This window comes from Lissotriton helveticus, chromosome 3_1 (assembly GCF_964261635.1).
Source record: "Lissotriton helveticus chromosome 3_1, aLisHel1.1, whole genome shotgun sequence".
Classification (NCBI taxonomy): Eukaryota; Metazoa; Chordata; class Amphibia; order Caudata; family Salamandridae; genus Lissotriton; species Lissotriton helveticus.
Window position 1 is genome coordinate 1,126,600,964 of NC_136061.1, and position 20,115 is coordinate 1,126,621,078.

General features: G+C 36.5%; 1 protein-coding gene across 1 annotated transcript in view; it reads right to left on the reverse strand.

Moving 5' to 3' along the window:
* Positions 1–15,260: 15,260 nt before the first annotated feature.
* Positions 15,261–20,115, reverse strand: part of KCNJ3 (potassium inwardly rectifying channel subfamily J member 3) — a 491,626-nt gene continuing 486,771 nt past the window's right edge. Inside the window, exon 3 of the mRNA XM_078683861.1 lies at positions 15,261–16,877. Within this exon, the coding sequence (XP_078539987.1) occupies positions 16,291–16,877 (587 nt within the window). The 3' untranslated portion in view covers positions 15,261–16,290. The remainder of the gene's footprint in view (positions 16,878–20,115) is intronic.

Genomic DNA, 20,115 nt, shown 5'->3' on the forward strand with positions numbered 1-20,115 from the left:
TTTGTGCGCACAAGGGTGGTGGTGGGTGGGGACTGGAACCTCTCCCTGGATACCTAGATAGACAGGACAGGTGGTTTTGATAAACCAAATGCTAGAGACAATGCAATCCTTTCTGACATAATGAAAGAATTTGGTCTGACTAACCCAGGGTGCCTGACTCGTCACAGAGATAGGGAATTTACTTTTGTGTCAAGTGTACACGGCTCCTAGTCCTGGATCAACTGTTTTCTTTTCAAATATCCAACTTTAGCTGCCCTAAGGAATTGTTGGATACTTGAAAGGAGTTTAACAAACCATGTTCTGGTAATCCTGGAGCTAGATCTGTGAAATATGGTCTTAGTGCTCAAGCACGGGCAACTAAACATGTCTCACTATAAGCTGCAGACAGATAAACAGAAATTGACTGTTCATGTATGCCAGTGCTTAGTAGGGAATGAGGCATCTGTGGTATCTGTGGTGTGCTCTCAGGTGCTGCGGGCAAGGCAGTAACGAATGAGAGACATGGCTCTCCATAGACAAGAATTTCTGGACAAACAAAAGCAACTAGCGAGAGAGAGATCCAGGAGCTGACAAAGCTCTATATGGATTGCTCTACTACCCAGCTCTTATGGGTGGTCTCAGATGGTAGCGACCCCTCACATTGAAAAACCTTCGATTTGTATTGAGAAAGCTGCTGCTCCGGTAGAAAATCTACTCAAGCGGCAAGAAAAGAAGCAGTGCTCTCTTCCACTGCGCAAGGTGCCATTTGCACTGGTTTTACAGCGCAGGACAAAATCCAAAGCTGAAAATCAACGCGAATGCATGACCAAATGCACTTTGATCCTTTCTGAACTCCGCTTAGTAGTGCAAAGTTTTTGGTCACTTTGTGGAGTTCTGCGTAGCTGAATTCCATGAACTTCATGCAGGCCTATATCTAATGAATTTGCACATTATTTGAGTGCCCGCTACAGTGCAGAAGCTGCAGATAGTTCTGAGAGAGAATTAAAATTACTGGACAACGCGCACATTCCCACCCTTTGGGATGCTGGTAGACAATTACTAAGGGAGAAATAAATGATACAGATTGTAGAAGCCATAGCCAACATACCATGCAATAAAGCTCCGGGACATGATGGATACCCCATTGAATTATACCTACTAAACAGTCTGATAGTAGCACCGACACTGTGTAAGGTATTTAAGTAGGTGGAAGACCACAGTGGTTTGTCTGTTCAGTAGAAATGGAGATCATCAGCTTGATCCTTAAAGCCAACAAGCCATCAAGGACTCAATTGAATGCACCAGCTTCTGTCCAATTGTACTCCTTAACACAGACTTGAAAGTACTGATCAAGATATTGGGACCTGGATTCGGAAAGTCTTTCTGAGTCTAATCCATTTTTTACAGATAGGATTCCTGCTGTGCTGCTCATCCAGAAACCATATGTGGACATTTTCAAATATATTGTGGCAGGTACTTGATGATACTGATGACAAGATCCTACTTTTTCTATAACACAAAAAGGTATTTGAGCAAGTTGAGTGGGGGTAGTTGTTGTGCACATTGGAAAGGGTAGGATTTGACCCAGAATGGATGGCCTAATTTTGGTGGATGTTCATTAACCACACCGCTCAAATAATATGTGGAGAATATCTGTCACAAGTCTTTCCCATCTGCAGAAGAAATCCCCCCAGATGTCCATTGTCCGTGCTCTTGTTCATCTTGGCAATGGAGCCTCTGGTAGCTGTTATCCAACAACAAGATATCATTAAAAAAAACTAAATCAACAACTGGGATCCATCTCTTCCCTCAGTTCCTTAATTGAATTGAAATGCCTGTGTATTATTGTTAATAGGAAAAAAGTTGACATGGTCACAGACTACCTAACACCGCTGCTAACCAACATTGCCACAGATTTTCTTTGAGGGCCCTCCCTACAGCTCTCTCTTTTGGGGCAGGTCCACTTGCTGAAGATGGTCACAGATCCCAAATGTAACTCAAAGTTAGAGGCTGACACAAGGGATAGGGGACTTACATTGCCAAACATAGATTCATACTATCTGATGTACCATCTATTGCCACTGGTATATTTCTTAGTGGGTAATACCGAGCAGCTGGTGGGGGCCTCTATAGAACATTTGTTAGCAAGAGCACCTCGTATCCAAAGTATTTTATATAGGGAGAAACATCAACCTCCTACCCTTAATGAAAGCAATGCAGTTGGCTTGGAGGGATTCCCATAAAATCCTTGGGGTGGGTGTTGCATTACATGAGGGGGGCTGGTATGGTTTAATGGGAGAATAAAGAGTGGGGGGGGGGGGAGATAGCCAGAATCACAATTCTGGTGATGTGCCCAATTACGGCACTGTTCAGTAGCTGTGCTTAGCCGCACTGTAACCCAGCACTCACTGATCCAGAAGTACTTGGTCGCATGGGGGAAATCTAGCATAAATTCTTCACTTTCTAACAGCACTCCATAAGAGACCTAGACACATTGTCAGGTGATGTTAGGCGTACAATACACAAGCATAGGCACCCCTGACTGAGCATCATGGAAGACTAGAATAAAATATTAATTTTTTAAGGTGATCAGTGAATGGTAATGGACCCCTTATCAATTTAAAATAGCTAGTTTAATGTCTTATTATGGCTCAGTCAGAATGTGGCCAATATAGCATGTTGTGCTAAAAAAATAAAAATAAAAAAAATCTTTCATCTCCCGAAATACATTCACAGGGCAAGACTAGGACTGGAGCTGGGCCTTCAAAGACAATTGATTTTCTGTGAGGCTGACACCCTGAAGTACTATGTAAGGGTACTAAAAGTCGCAGATAACATGCTTAAAGCCCAGTTAAAAGAAACTCTTGCCAGCTCCGGTAATCCATGGAACCATCAAATTTTAAATGGCATAAGAACGCTACATATTGACCAAACATCACTGACTGCAGACTCTATTCCATACACTGTCTGGAAAAAAGGGTTATCAACAAGCAGGTTAGACAAATGTCCTACCAGATGGACATCTGGGTCCTAAAAACATCAATTATCCTGCTCCCCTTGAACGACTCATATCTCCCTGGGGTACCTCAACCTTACCCTTCTTGATAGTCTGAACGCAGCTGCCCAGAAAAATATACTGTTCATGCGTCTGTACTAAGGCTTATAGGTTCATTGTCGACAATTGCTAAATTAGCATGAGCTTCGCTGCCATGAACTTGCTTTTGCGCACAACACTGCATGCATCTATTTCGCAATACTTATTTGGGCCCATTTTACACATGAGAACTGTCTGCTTTGCAGGTTCTTTGCTGTGCTCTGAGGTTTAGTCTGCACATGATGTTCAAGGTTAAACAACAATGCCACTTGTTATCCTGTTCTGATCTGTTCCTCGCACCTAGACATAACAGGCTTCAAACAGCTCCACCTCTGGAAATCGTGTACTTTAATATCGCAAACACAAGCTTTTTTCACACACACAGAGAGACACTTTTCCAGAGAGAAGACCCGTGTTTGTCCTGCTTTGTGTACATTTCATTTAGGCCGGGAGGTATAGGGGTTTGCTGACAAAGCCCAGAGGTCTTCTGTTTTATATTAAACTATTTCTTGTCAAAGGGAGGGTGGTTAGGTTGTTCCGTCCGTTTCCATGTTTTCTATAACATGACTTCCCTGTTTGTGTTCTATGAACTATACTGTGTTTATGCATTCTGCTGCTAGTATAGGCCCGTGTACTGCACCATAGAGCGCGTACATTGAAATAAACATTTTAATCTATACTGGGTCTCCAATTACTCGCATTGTGGACAAGTATGAGTGACTGAGCAAAAGAGTGTCTGGCTCCTGTGATTTCCTGCAACAGTCTCCTAGGTCTGCGCTCCACTGCATTCAACCGATGGGCTCCAAACAGTGAGGAGAGGGCATGCGGACTGTGCAATTATAAGTCTGAATCATGGCTGAATCTTCTGTGCTGTTGTCCTGCCCTTGACGCTCCCAGAAGACTTCTCTTAAAATCCTCATATCTAAAAAGGGGCATCAGTACATGTTGGTAAGCATCTGTTCTCTGTTTTACTTCCCCAGGTATTCAAGTGCTTGCAAGGTCCTGCCCCCGCCCTACCAGCTCCTCCACCCCAAAAACATATCACAGACTATTTTTGCACTTTGCCCTAGTATATCTGCACCAAATCATTTTATCCTTGGTTTTTTAAGCCTGTCACATGATTACAACAGTAAATACAAGACTGCCTTGTCAGTAATATGTGTATGAATTGAAATGTGATGCTTTGCTTTAAATGTGGTAACAGTGCTACAATGACATTTTATTGCTATGGTTTAATTAACTGTGCTAATGTCATAAACTAAACTAAAGACCCACAATTGTTGAACCCCAAAAAAAGCTTTACCTCACCCGTCTCCTCACTATGTATTAAAAGCATGCTGTGGTCATGTTAGTAACTCAGCAGAGACTGGGTTGATATTTGCCACATACAGGAAGGGGAATTCAGTTTAGGCACTTTCACAATGGATGGGGAACACTACTGATAGTCATTTAAGAAGTGTTGGAAATACGAGTGGGCGACAAATATAGGTGGCCCCATAGACATTTGATCCCTTCTATACATTTGATACAGCACCACAAATCTGATAGACTGGGTGTGAATAATCCTATATTCAGAATGCTAATGGAAGGCTGGAAGTGATAAGGAGATATGGTCTAAATAAGGAGGCCAAGAAGACAGATGCAATGTGTTGATTGGTTTTGCCTCTTTTCTATTTTTACATTGTGGTTTATTGTTATCATTAGCTGTATTGTAACTATTTTATTAATATTGATGCTTTGAGTTTGATACTGTTATGTACAAGTTACAGAATACTTACTCTAGGTTATAAATTTTGTTGCTCATGTCTGAAAATAATAAAGAAATGCTTTAAAAAATCTTCTGCCAATGAACTGAACTGCATATTTCACCTTCGTATAAATTCATATGTAGTGCAACATAAATGATTTTACTGATAATGTAATTTGTGATTTTAGCTGTAATGTTACGTGAAGTAACTAGCAGTGCATTCGAGGAACTATAGTAGTAAAGCTAACAATTATAGTTGAATTTAAGTGTTTTGTAAGCTTTGATTCTCAACTCTAACATCCATGCAACTGCAGTATTTCAGTAAGTACTGCTTTTTGTAAACAAAGAAATGTTCTGATCTTAGTAGCGAGTCACAATATCCTTTTTAGCATTTTTAGTCAGACTGTGTATATATTGCTAATGCTTATCTTTATTGAAGTGCATGAGTGTAGCTGAATGCCAAGAAATAATAGCATAAGCATATAGTGACATTTTTGATGCAAAACAAATCACATTGCAGCCAAGATAAAAGTAAAGGGATATAGTTGGATGGTATTTATCAAGTCACACAATAAAAAATGAAAATAACGCAAATCTTAAACCCAACAAACTTTGAAAGTTTAATATATCTTTAGGTAAAACTGAACTTGCAGTATTAGTAAGTACAATAGCTGTAATGTTTTGTATAATTCAAATAAATTGTACATTTATACAATAATTGTTTGCATGCCAGAAAATGCAATTCAGTTCTAGATTTAATATTTACAATTTACAATATTATTCAAACAACAATTCAGTAGCATAGGACACAGGCCTGCTGTGTAGTCAAATTGTAATATTTTATGTAGAGATACATTTGCTGAGCAGAACAAGACATGTGGAAACAATATAGAAAATCAACACTGGCTGTTTGTTCATTTAAAATGGACTTAATGTGTTCAGTACTTATTTAAAAGTCAAATTTGCTTGCAAAATTCACAAAAAACAAACAAACATTAACAAAAAAGCATTGCAAAATATCTGGACTTAAATTTATCGTTCTAATCATATATTTATACTTATACCTGTCATTGGATTAGCCATGAAAGCGTGTATATTTAAAATTATGTTGCCTTACTATACAGTAAGTCTTCTAGAAAAATCTGTTGTTGCAATTACAATACATCTGCATAATAATGTATGTAAAAACTATTTACAGCAAACAAAAGTATGTAATAGTGTCCATTTTAATGCACCAATTTGGATTTCCTTGGATATGTTGCAAGTCTTTAAGAACGTATTTAATGTTCAACTATACAGCCCTAATCAAGTGTCTATATGCAGTAAGAGCTTAGCAAACATTACATGGCTCTCTTCCATAGTCCCTTTCAAAGGTGTGCTGAGAGTGTTTTCTGTTTTAAAAGAGGATGTGATAAGCACATGACACAGAGCATTTTCTGTTGCATACTGAAAACAAATCTGTAGGAAACAATTCAACTAAATCTGATGAAATATACAATAAATAGCCCCGATCTCCAGAAATATTATTGTGCTGCATATGACAAAATACATTGTTGTTAATTTTCCTATTCTTTGAGTGTTATGAAATAAATGTCTCACTCTCAGAAAAGGTCATGCATTTTTATATTCTATTGATTGAATAAGTTAATCATGTTCATTATTTGTATCGCTGTTATCACGCAGGACAAATACATGAATAGTTTGTTATTGTGCTTAGTATTAGAGTGATCCTTAGAATATTTTGTACCATATTTGCAACAGACAATTGTCAGTCATCCATCACTTGTTCCCAAAATTCATGCAGGTTAGTGATAAATATAGTGCATGCCTGACCCAGGTGCAAATAATGGCAATGTTTTCAGTGATTCAAGAATACATTGCCATTGCAGAGGACATTCACAAAGTCAGAGTAATTCTTTGGTTTTTCAAGAAGTATAGTTTTCATTTCATATGACTGGTGGCAATAATGCCACAATAATGAATCAAATGTGGGTAACAATGTACAATGAGGCAGTGAAACCTTTGCACTTTTTTAAAACCCAATTCCTAAATGGAAAATTACTGAAAGTCAACATTTTAAGTTGCATCTAATGCATGTGAATGAGCCTAAGTTTCATCAGAGTTCAGCAATCTTTTAATGACTAAGATTTAGTGTATATCTTTGAGCTTAGCCTTTTTAATAGAAATCTTATTGCATTCTATTTTGTTTTGATTATTCTCGGTTAGGCTCAGCCACGTTTTGGAGCCTGATTGATGTGCCCCCAACAGCACTCTTGTTCTATTTTGTGCAAATGTACCTTATAATTAAACATAAAATATATATAACTGAATCAGCAATTCTAAGAGAGTTGTTACATGTCATTGGACAGCTATGAGAAACCGAAAGAGCTGTTTGTGATCGGAAACCACGAGGCAGATAGCTCCTATTACCCATCTTCAAAATCAAAACAAATAATTAAGAAATGCATAGCCCTGTACTTTATCCACTTGTAAATGTATTATAATTCTTGATTATCTAAATATGCTATAGGAATGAAATCACATTTGTACTGACTAATTAACTGTCCTATACTCGTTAATGCTTTTCCAATAGAAATTACTTGTACATAGTGTTAAAGGCAGGTCCCAACATTTTATAGCCCCGTGACCTCAGCTTGCTATCCTGATATTATCTAACAATAGCAGAGATAATCTCAGATAGACTTAGAGCCTGTTTTACAGGTTACACCTCCACAAATGTGATGTATATCCTGTCTGCAGTATTATGAGTGAATTATAGCCCATGGAGCTTGTAGTAAGAACAGAATATCAGTTATGTTCGTGATGATGTATCCATCCCTTAAATAATTGCATATTACTTCATCAATGAACAAAGAAATGATCTAAAAAATCAACAACATTCATGGGGCTATATCAGTTTTTTTGTTTGCTTTACCCAATGTTACATTATTGTTTCAATTCTTATACTGAACTCAATTGAACCTGCAATACATAAGGTGTAATGTTCTGAGACAGCACTATGATTAAAAGAATATCTGTCATGTCAGTTCTTCTTCCTCAAGTATCAGGCTTTGTTGGGAAAACTGCTAAGTGTGTTGTTAACCTTTGTTGACTACACAATATTAAAAGGAACTTTGTGTACATAATAGACAGAGCTCCTTAACAAATATTAAGCTTGAAATCAGATGGATAAACAGCTCTATATTATCTCTTTATCATTATGTCATGCTCTGAGTAGGACATATCTTGATAATGAAATTGTAAAAGTACACATATACCCTGCACATATTTTCACAGAAGAAATCTTAGAAATTCAGAAAGAAAATAAATTAACGGCATTCGCTAAAGTAAAGCATAATAGACTTTAAATATTTCAGGAAAAACAGACAAAACAATAACAAAGACAAAAAAAAAAGGTTTTGTTTGTGCAAAGCATATATTACTCACATTAAAATATCAGCCTTTGGTCTTCCAACTGTTTAATTTAACTTGTGTTTAAAGAAGTTAGTATGAAAGGACAAACATATTTAAACATGTATAGAGGTGTATGTCAATTTCTAAAACTATTGAAATAAAAAATGGATGAGAAATGACAATTTCTTTCAAACTGATCATGAGTTAGTGCCCGGGTAAACACTCCCATGCAAAAGACCTTTGTGTATTTTGTAGTCTCTATAAATGCAAGTGACTAGTGCATATAAAAATGGATCCTAAATATTATAAGCATTATGTCATTTATTCCAATAACGCCACAGCATAAATGACTACACAGCCCTTTATGACACTACTACATAGAAGGCAGACCATTTCATTAGACAGAAAAGGATCAGGTATTAACCCGGCATACTGAATTGATCATATTGAAAGAGACAATGATTATAATAACACTGTAGTTTATATAGTGTTTATCATAGTTTTTCTGGTTTATAGCACTGTGAAAATGCATGCTGCCATAACTAATTTAATGGTATGTAACTAATTAACAATGGAAGGATGAAAGGCTTAGTTGGTGACCGTTGCTTTAGACATTTTTACCTGCACCTCACATATAACTGTTGATATTGAGCAAATAATTGATTTGTCAAAAGTGTTGCTTTTCCCTATAAGCAGAAATTTTGCTGAGATGCTATTATGACTCAATGGCATGCTTTTCACACCTTTCACTTTGATTCATTTTGTTAGAGTCTGTATTGTCAGAGTGTATGTTCTCATGCATTTTTATTCATGTAGTGTAAGATGAAGACCTAGTCCTTCCTATTTTGTAGCAGAATTATAAAGGATTCAGACTCCTTTATTGAAATGCTCATTGCTTTTTTTACGAGCCCCTAGATGAAAGAAAATGGTGTAACTTGGGTCATAGAGTTCAAACAAGAATGGAGAATAACAATACGAAACACATGTTGATAATCAACAAAATGGATATCTGAATGATTTGGAACTGCCATTTCTTCACACAATATGAGGGCACAGAAAACCCAGAATAAAAACACTCAAAACACTAAATAGATATTCCATGGAAAGAAATGTATCTGCCAAGTTCAAATTCCAGGAGTGCTTGAACCATTTGCTGCATGTCTTCTACTTTCATCCTCGAATTGGCAGTGTGTAACAATTAGCCTGATATTAATCAAGAGCTACAGATAATTTCTTCTTGTCAGTTGTACCTGAATAATAAAGCTGTGCACACTGCAGTGATGGTTACGCATATACTTACTCTATGACACTATCTGTTCCACACAGTGAACGAGTAATTGAATTGCATTTCTTTACACTAATAGCTGATTGAGTATGTGTCAGAAGTATTCAAATGCCTCTCCAAGCAAATTCATTGTCAACGAAATCAAAGTCTGGTCCACAAGACACATTGAAAGTTATAACAGTGTGCAGACCACTAAAAGGAGAGGGATTAGAGATGAGCATTACCTGAGCACAACCACTTCAGAAATTCCTAAAATAAAAAATAACCAGGGAGACTAAGGAGTAGGGTGGTTGTACCTGTGATAGGACTGTGTTACATGTATAAGCTCCAACTCTCAAACACAACTGAAAGCTTATCCGAATGCAAATACTGGTGATCCCTCTTACTGTTGACAGTACTATTTTTAACAGGTTTATTTATTTTGACAATGTTCTATAATGGGAATGTGGCCCAAGGGCATTAAAACATTTAAAAAAATATTTAAAACATATTTTGAATATGGATAACAGAAACCATTTGTATCACAATACATGGTATATGGTAGCAGAGAATCACAATCTGTGACATAGAAATTGGGTTTATATACATATGTTGTACTCAAGAGCTTCCACAACCACCTAACACCTCTTTGATGGTAGTCGCTGGTTTGCCTGGACCTGACTGTTATGCTGTAGCTTAAGGACCAGAGAAATTAGAAAGAGCTGGGTACTGGTGATAAGTCATAATTATATGAAATGGAAAGGACCTGTTGCTAACTCACTCCCAAGTGACTAAAGACATAAATAATCCTTTAATGAGAACATTTTTTGTAAATCCAAAGCCATGGATAAATCAAAGGGTATTCCTTGCTGTATGACTGCATGGTCAGCAAAATCACCTCCATTACAGCATTTAGTAATTCAGTAGTGACAGTCCCTTCAATACAGAACATATTTTCAATATTGTCTGGAGGTAATTTTGCTTCTTCTTGTTCAAAACATCTGTGGTGTTTAGTAATTTTGAGGCATGCCACTACAATAGATCATCAGACATGGGTGATTATATTAAACAAATACTTAAGACACTATCACAACTGTGTAGCTAGAATAAGATCATGGTTATGTTATGTTTTTCAATTTCATACACCCTAAAGCCAAATCTCCTCTGAACTGAAACATAGTTTTCTAACCAGACTCCAGCGTTGCTTAAATTTATAATCCAGACTGTTGTTAAATTTAAAAAAAGTAATTTCAAAAGCTATATGCCTCAAGAAAATGAAACATGCATCATCCACAGCTAGGGCTGCACCATTGCAGCTTTGGTTTGTGATACCAGTAAATGCTTCATTTGAGGCTGCTGCACTGGGTTTGGTGCTACCAGCTTCAAGACTACTGATATGGAGGAGATCAACTTTCACATAATAACAGTGAGAGAGATTATTTTCAGGATAAAGTGATCCTGGGATGGTTCGATATCTGAACTTAAATCAAGTCAGTAAGAGTATACCCTATATTTTCTAAAAGTGCTTAATTCCAGTTTGAAATAGTGAAAGTGGCAACACATTTTGCAATGGTATTAATGTTGTTTCCACGGTCGGTGCATCTCAAAGCACCAATATGTGCATGCATCAAGAGGACAGCCGGTGTGCTGCTCTGGGGATATGGGTCTCTTAATGGAGCTCAATGTTCATCTTTACTCTACCAAATACCAACAGCTGACCAATTGGCTCATAAAAACCCCTCCACTTTTTACAGATTTAAACAAATTAGAACATACTCCAAAAGAGGATATGATGCTCCTCTACTCTTAACAAGCTCGTTGATGCTATTCACTTCTGACCATATAGGATATCATCCTCCATCAATGTGTTTCTGTTGGAATTGCATAAATGGCTGAGCTAGTACATATATTATCTAGAAAGCCATGAAAGTGGAGCCATTCCTGACGAATGGAACATTTTGAAACCAGTTGTTTTACTCCTGGTAAAAATACATCATTTCTATTGACCAGGTCTATCACCAAACTATTGCATGGATCCCATAACCAAATTAATACTTATCTTAATTGATAGATGACACAGCACATCAATCTTGAATGGTTATAATGGACTGGGTACTAAGATTACGACTACATTTGCCAAAATATATTTTGATGTGGGAAGGCTTTTGATCATTTGGACTGGGAGTTTCTATGAACCACCAAACTAAAATTAAATAAGACACCTAAGGTAGTGATCTCCTACAATGGTCACCTGTCTGGCCTGATATATCAACAACATGGGACACATCAAGTATGTCCTCTTTCGCTAATCATTTATGCTTTGAATATGGAGCCCTAGATTCATTATTTGAAGGTGTGGTGAAACCCTAAAAACCCCTTCCGTGCTCCCGTCCCTCCCTCCCCAGTGCTGCCATCGGCCAATGGCCAACGCGGCTCTGCACCGCGGCGAAAAAATCGCCACGGTTAAGGCGTTAATTAAAACCTTAACAAGTATGCATCTCATTGGCATAGGTTCAAAACAGCAATGCAAAAATGAACAAAGTCTCTACATCTACATCTAGAGACTGCAACCAATGTATTTGATCCAAGAATATCATGTTTAAATGTATCCTCTCACATTACTGATTTAAGTATGAATTTCTGCACAATAATATTCACATTTATGTTCAATTACTTTACATGGCCTCATATATAGGCTACTTACTAGTGGATCCTTATATGTTCTTGACTCTAGCTTGCTTATACCATGTTAGCTAAAGTCAGCATTTGACAGTAGAGTACACTGAACGAATAAAGTTAGATAACATTTTCATGAGTTACAATTGTAATAAAAATGCTTTCCAGTTTTTTCTTGGAAGCTTTCTTTGACGTTTTGCAGTCAATCAATGTGCAGCATACCTATAATTTCCTTACATATTGGGTTCATTTTGAATCGAAACTCAACTATTGTAGTTCAGGGGAAAACAACTGGCTGAATGTGCTTTTAGTTTGGTACTACCTTGCAGATTCAGCATGCATTTAAGTAAAAGGTATATTTTCAGATACATAGTCACTAAATATTTTGAGGATGCAAGGGCAACTAATTTAAATAAGGAGTCCGTACCATACACAAAATAGATATGACACATTAACTTGGAGTACTGCAGAATACATAAAAAATTGGAAAAAGTGCAATGTATGTGAGGTACACTTGACCCCTGCAGCCAATAAACTCAAGGTTCATCATGACATACATGAATATTAGCGAATTTAGCCATAGACTGCATTTTAAAGCAACACATGTATCATGTTCCTCTACAACTTCCAATAGTGAAAGAAATGTATGAAGGAAAGTATTCAAGAAAACAGACTCTCATTGTAGTAACCCTCTTTCCCTGGAAGCAAATAAATGTGAGTCACTTCATAATTCCTTTGATTATAAATTAGGTTCAATATACATGTATGGTCATGTTTGATTGAGACATCAGCTGACTATTAGGCAACACCATTCCTTTTCGGTTTAAATACACAGTTTGTAATGAGGTACAATCTCTCTGAATCCTTCTGTCACTGGTACCGTGAGTTGTGAATCTATTTTCACACTAGTTAACGTAATTGTTTGGGTAGTGACTGCAGTTGAAAGTACAGGTAGAACCTGTACTCCATCAATATTCTTGAGACTGAAATTAACCTTTTCTTGTATTTACTTTAAAATGGATGGTAATTCTAAAATTGCTACTTTTATATTCTTATAATCAGTAAAGTAAAATATGAATGTTATTGCTGATTTTAATAGTAGCTTACTGTATTTGCTTTAATAACATTGTTGGCTCCATCAGCATTCAGATTCATGGTCTACAGGTGGTACAAAGACCTCAACAGTGAGAGCCTTTCTCATTGCCCATCTACTGTTAAATAGATGTGTTCTACTAAAACGCTTAAAAAATTTGCTGAAGAGAGTGAAGTTGTAATTAGATGGGATTTACTTGGTACAGCTCTGCATATTTTCTTTTTTTTATTTTTAAATAATGTAAACATCCCTCTCAGCTTAACTGAGATTTTGTTTTAACATTTCTGGTACATTTGTATTACAAACATAGGCTATAAAATATGTGCAAGGGGGTACTTTCACTTCATACTAGATCGGTTTCAATTCCATTTTACAAATCCAAAAGCTGAAATGCATTTAGCAGAATGACAAATGCATATCCTTGCAAGCAATTGAGTTATCTAAAAAGGAGTATTGTTGGAACACCTACAACAGAAGCTTACTTATGATTTCATTTGTGCTTGGGTGTGCCTATATGCCTACATACTAACTGGTAAAATACATCTGTGGGTTAAAATGTCAATGTTTGTGCCTGTATGTGTATTGGTGTGTGTCAAAATACAGGGTAGATGTGTTACATACATTTTATGCTTTCACATTTTTAAAATTCTCCATAGGCTTACAGCAGAGAATACAAGTTACTGCCTCCAATCAATCAACACAAGTATCATAACTAGGGGGATAGAAATGGCTAGGTAGAGCATAGTGCTAATTAGTCAAATGGTTGCAGAGTTCTAAGAGATGAGTAAAATGCTATTTTAGTTAAAAAGAAAGTGGCCTTGTACGAAAACTACTCAAATATGGGTATGTGTGTCCCTGTGTGAGTTTATGTAGATATTTGTTTATTTGCATGGCAATACTAAACATAATCATGTGCGTCTTGATGCTTTCTATTTGTATATGTGCATCTGCACCTTTATATTTGTAATTGTGTTAACATGGAGTCTGTTGAATTTATGTAATTTGCATATATTTCATTTTAGTGCCATAGTTGGATAATACATGACCCACAAAAGGGGGACTTGACAAAAGCACACACATTAGTATTGTTAAATAATGTAAACTTATAAAAGGAGAACAGACAGAAACATTTGCATTGACAATTGAAATGGCAACACAGCCAAAGGACATTACATTTAGAAATGCAATTATCTGTTGCACAAGCATCCTTTGCTGAACTCCATAAGTACTAGCTTCTATTATTGTGTTTATATGGCTGATGCCTTAGTCTTGGGGTTGTACTTGCCTTTTCATTTTTGGATAGTACAACTGTTACCAATAATGAAAACATCATCTAAATTCATAAAACCTATTTGGATTGAATACATGTATAACAAGCTTTATTAGATTATTGAAATGAGTAGTATTATCCGTAACAGGGCAGTGCATTTATTTTAGTAGATTGTAACAATGTTGCGCTATAATTTAGTCTTGGTAGGTCAGGAGTGATGCCATTAGGATTAATGTTTTTGGATTGCTTGTGTTCCCTTTCAGAGGGGACATGGGCTGGCAGCTTAACCTAGATTATGTATTGTTGGGGCAGGACTAAGAATGATGTGCTTGTGGATCGATAACAACTGTAATGGCAGTGATGAGCTCAGCAGCAATGGACTTGACTGCAACCCAGAGTAATTATCAATAATTGATAATAAGTGAAGCCTTTCATCCATTTTTGTGTTGCCTATGAAAAAATGCAATGTCATAATTACTTTTGATGCAATGAAAGAAAAAAATAAATATCTGAAAGGAAATTATTGAGTTGATGATTCAATATTTGAAGGAATGGTGGACATAAACTTAAATGCCATTAATGAATATAACTCACTGGCAGAGAGTGGTTTTGGTGGACGAGGCAAGGTGCAGAGTAACTTGTTTTATAGTTCATTGACGGAAAGGGTTTAATTAACAGGTCACAGCCATACAAATGTTGTGAAACATCATTGTTATTGCCGAACAAGGAGGACTAATCAAAGGGAGTAAAAAATTGGTACATTTTTACTTTAATTTCAATATACTGAATGGCTGGACATAGGTTGATCTGTCCTTGATTTGAAGGTGTAATGTGATGACTTTCTACAAAGTACATAGCCTCTTCAATGTATTTAGGCATCAACCATTTAGATTTTCATGTCTTTGTGGGGTAGACAACTTGTTTCTAAAATAATTCCCATTACACACGTCATAGATCCTTTAAAGCACATTATAAATACACATTTCGGTTAAGTCTTAAAAAAGAACATTTTAGTCTCGTTGTAGAAAATGTTTTGCATAGAAACGAGTGCCATCATACTTATGTAAAGAAAAACAGAAAATCCACTATGTAGACACATACAACAGCACGTTAACATTAGGGAGACGAGGGAGGAACAGAGGAGACAGACGTGCTTGGAAAGAAAGATAGTTCTTGAAAACACCCGGGGAACGTCCTTTAACAATTGTTGATATAATGTGTTTATTTCCTATTGATAACTTTTGTTTTGAAAGAAAACATGCACCAAAACTACTTATTTAAACAAAACATCACAATCTTTCTACATCAGAAAAATATAATGTAGGTTAATATAAGATTTGGCGTATAATTGCCCATCATTCTGTGTACATAGTAATTACATAGGAAAGGTGGGTTAAGAGTGACACCCCTTATGTTTGTTAATAAGAATATACATTATAAATATAGTAAGAATCATGCCAAAAAACTATATGCAAAATCTGCACACTATTATTGCATGCTTGATTTTTTCTACATGCCAATTTATGTTATTATACCTATAACCAGACCATAAAAATATCCCAGGTCTTATTTGAGAGACGTTTCTCTAATCATCAAAATCGTGATAAAACACTGTCTGTTCAAATTGCATGTAGTGATAGGAAACTTTGTGCCGATAACCTTCAATGCAAATTTGTGTTGACCATATTTTGTCATTTGCTATTAGGTTACTAGTGATTTCAAAATCAAATAAGAACCTACAAGTCTGCCAGTGTTATGAAAATCTGTCTGAGTTCATTTTCCTTAATTTTGCGGGGAGATTTCCATCCATTCTAGGCCCTCCTCCTGCCATTTTCTGTAGTTTTGGTGGCAGGTCAGCTACTGATTGGCTCATGGGATCAGAATGCATCTTTGCTGTTTTCATAACTAGTTTTTCCTCTGAGTTGCCAGGAACTGAACTTATCCTTTGTAGCTTCATAGGCAAATCACCCATACTGTATGCCTTTTCTGAAGTTGTGGAGCTCATTCGTAAAAGTTTTTTGGGGAAGTCTTCCCTTCCAGTGATTTTTTGCATTTTTGGAGGCATTTTTGTGCTGATATCATCTAAACTGTTTAGGCAGTCCACGGAGTTGTTTCTTTCTTTGCTGTTGTTAACGGCTGGAGCAATTAACGGAGAGGACATTAGAAGCATTTCCTCCTGCTCCTTTACACTGTGCGGTGTCGTAGGAACTTCAAAAGTTGCATGGAATTGAGAGTAGTCCACTTTGAAGAACCCCTCTTCCAAGGATATAACAGGAAAGAATCGATGACCCCACAGGACTTCATCTTCAGTGTATGACGTTCTGGCTTGGCAGGTCATCCCTTAAACAAAAGACAAGGCATCTTTGTGAGATTCAGGCTAATAAATTAGTTACACATTTAACACATTTAACATTTGAAAAATAACATTTTACAGTTGGTAAATTTTCTAATCTATGTTTTAGAAGTCACTTCGAGGGGTATTAGTGCATGAACAGCTACTATTTTTATGAGCACAACAATGCTCCATAAAATCGACATTATCTCTAAAATTTCTAGCTATTAAGAAATGCTCACTTTAAGTGGAACATAAGGAGCAAGTGAGGAAACAACTACAACCACGTTCATTCGAGTGCTATTATTTAAAAAATAAAACTGGATTATTTTTAGTGCTTTTACATCACTCACTTATATGCATATCCTAGTTAAAACTGATTCTACGAAGGGTGAGACAGGCCATGCTGTACAATGGGAAGCCTAGAGCCCTAAGCAGGATGAACTGACGAATCAAAGATTAAGTTCTATTGCTACTGCTGCATGACATATTGAAATATTTCACAAAAAATCTTCAGAACCACTTATGAATCCCATGTCTACCGAGACCAGATTCTATATGAAACAAAGAAATTGTCTAGCTACAATTAAACAAAATAAATATAGGAAGAAGACATCTAAATAACTCTTGCAGATGGATAACACCTCTTCCGAGATGGCTTGGGAACACCACGCACATTAGCAAGACTCCATAAATCTGTTTGTAAGTAATTAAGGACTTGTAAAGAAACAAAGTAGCTATGCTTGAGTCAGTTTGAAAATCGCTTGTTGGATGAATCTACATGAAAATCTCTCAGGCATCTCATGCTATGACCTTTATTTCTGTGGTAGAAGAAACTCATCACATCAGCACTTCTGTAATTTTTCATTAAAAGATCTAGGTGCCATCAATCCTGTGCCTCCTCTATCCTCATCTATCGTCTTGCACTTGAATCTGCAGAATATCACGCAATACGATAGAGGAGTGCTGATGTGGTGAGTTTCTCCTACCACAGAAATAGAGGTCATAGCACAAGGTAGCAATCCAGATGCCAAAGCGAGCTGTAACGCTTGAGTCTGGCAAATCAGAGTCAGGTTACACACTATATAAGTCTGGAATTAAAGTTCAACTGAGAAGAACCTCATAACGGTTGAGAGATTGATTGCACCCATAATATCTTCTATTGCGAAAGCAACAGGTTTAAAAATAATGGGGTCTAGACTACAAGATGTACAGACAGAGAGAGTTGTCAAAGCTGTTGTCATGAAAAAGATGGAACATAAAATTAACCCATCGAAACGCGTTGACGGTTCATTTACAAAATCCAAGGGAATAATTTGATCTGTAGATACCACATGGAATAGAGTATCCAGGCCCAGTTATTAAATCATTCTATTGGATATGTTCTCTTAAAGACAAAGTTTACTGTCTAAATATATTCTCTCTCTTTTTATGTTGTGCTATGTCTGGTAATTTCATTGTTATGTTTTATAATTTTATTGTGCTATGCGTGTTTTGTGTTTTGTATGACTAATTGTTCCGTATGAATTCTGATATGTATAGGATGTGAAATTAATTTTTCAATATAACTTTATATAAAGGCTTTTTTAATAAATAAGAATGTGACAATCTTTGGAGAGTCTTCAGATATATGATTGTAATATGTTGTAGGGATATTATCACTGCATGGATGTAAAGGTATGACTCAGTTGTGAGTTGAGCTTGTTCATATTATTGGGTTTTTGCACAAAAGCAAGGGAATATCTGTTTTCTACTTGCCAGGTGTACCCTACTCCCTTGGTTGTATCAAGTGGTCTCTCTCCTTTTTTACGTGTAACATTTTATATTCCCAAATGACACCTGGCACAGAAAACCGGACCATATTGGGAGGAATCCATTCATTCAGATTTCAAATAACATTTTACTCCAGTCTTCCATTGTTAAGAAAAAAAAGACTTAAAAAGGGAACACACTCAATATATGGAAACCTATCCTTCCCACAATGAGAGCAAATCGCAATATTAAGCATTGAAAAAGTAGTTGAAAGTCGTTTATTGCAAAGATTCTACAGACTTCCATGCTCTAGTTGATTGATTTATCTATTGATGTCCTAAACTATTAATCTCCCTGTTGACTGATGTTTACACATTGTTACAATGTACACATGACATGTTTATCTTTCTACTCACTTTGTTCATTGGAAACAATGAGGCCTATTTGCAATAGCTTTTTTTAAATATGGGGAGTATTACTCTAGTAGAACTACTTGATATACTCATAGATGTTATTCAGAAATCACTGTCTGAAGACCTACTCCAGCCCTGTCTCTTACTTGTGAACATCTCTGCACACAGAGGAATATATTTTTTGTATTACGTGTAGGGGAGCAATGGCAGTGGTTAGAAAATGGTCAATATCTACTACTGAAAGAGTGGAGTTAAAGGGATTTTATGAAGGTGCTTAACGAGGAATATCAATTACTATTCACAAAAGTTACAACAAACGTTTCTGCAATAGTAACACTGACAAAACTGGATGAAATTTACTACAGCCAAGGTGTGGAGTAAGTCAAGCACCACACATGGCCAGCACTGATATTGCGGTGAATTCCCACAGAAATCAAAAGACATTGAAATAACACTACATAGAAAAAATAGGAAAATAAATTATCATGAATGTCTAAAATAATTGTTATTACATTGTATATTTTTATTTATTAAATAAATTAAAATAAAACAACCTTAATTTCAGCTTCAAAGTATATAATACATATTGCAAGAAGGCTTCAAATACATGCAACATAAATGAGTGGGCGGGGTTGGATAGCCATAACTCCTCCACACCTGCCAACAGGTGAAATTCATAACAGCAAATTGTAAAAAGCTCTCTCACATATGATAGCAAGATAAAAGAAATCATTATGTCAGTGAATATTTCTTGTAGCATTGCCCCTCATTTTGAGTATTTGTATTTGTGGAAGACGGAGGAAATTAATAGTCAGAGTATCAATATTCTTGGAATATCCACGGAAGCAGCCATTGCCAGATACCACTTCTAACCTAATGTGTTCTTTGACATGGCTGTAGAGTGGAAGGAGGACCTAAATTCACTAACAGCCCACTTACAGCCCATGCCTGTACATGTCCAAACAATAACTGCACACTACTACCTGGCCTTTGTACCTTTCAAGAGGATCAATGCAGACATGGGTGCCTTTTCAAAGGAAAGCTAATTAAAATGTTTGTGACAGGTACTGAGTTACATCTC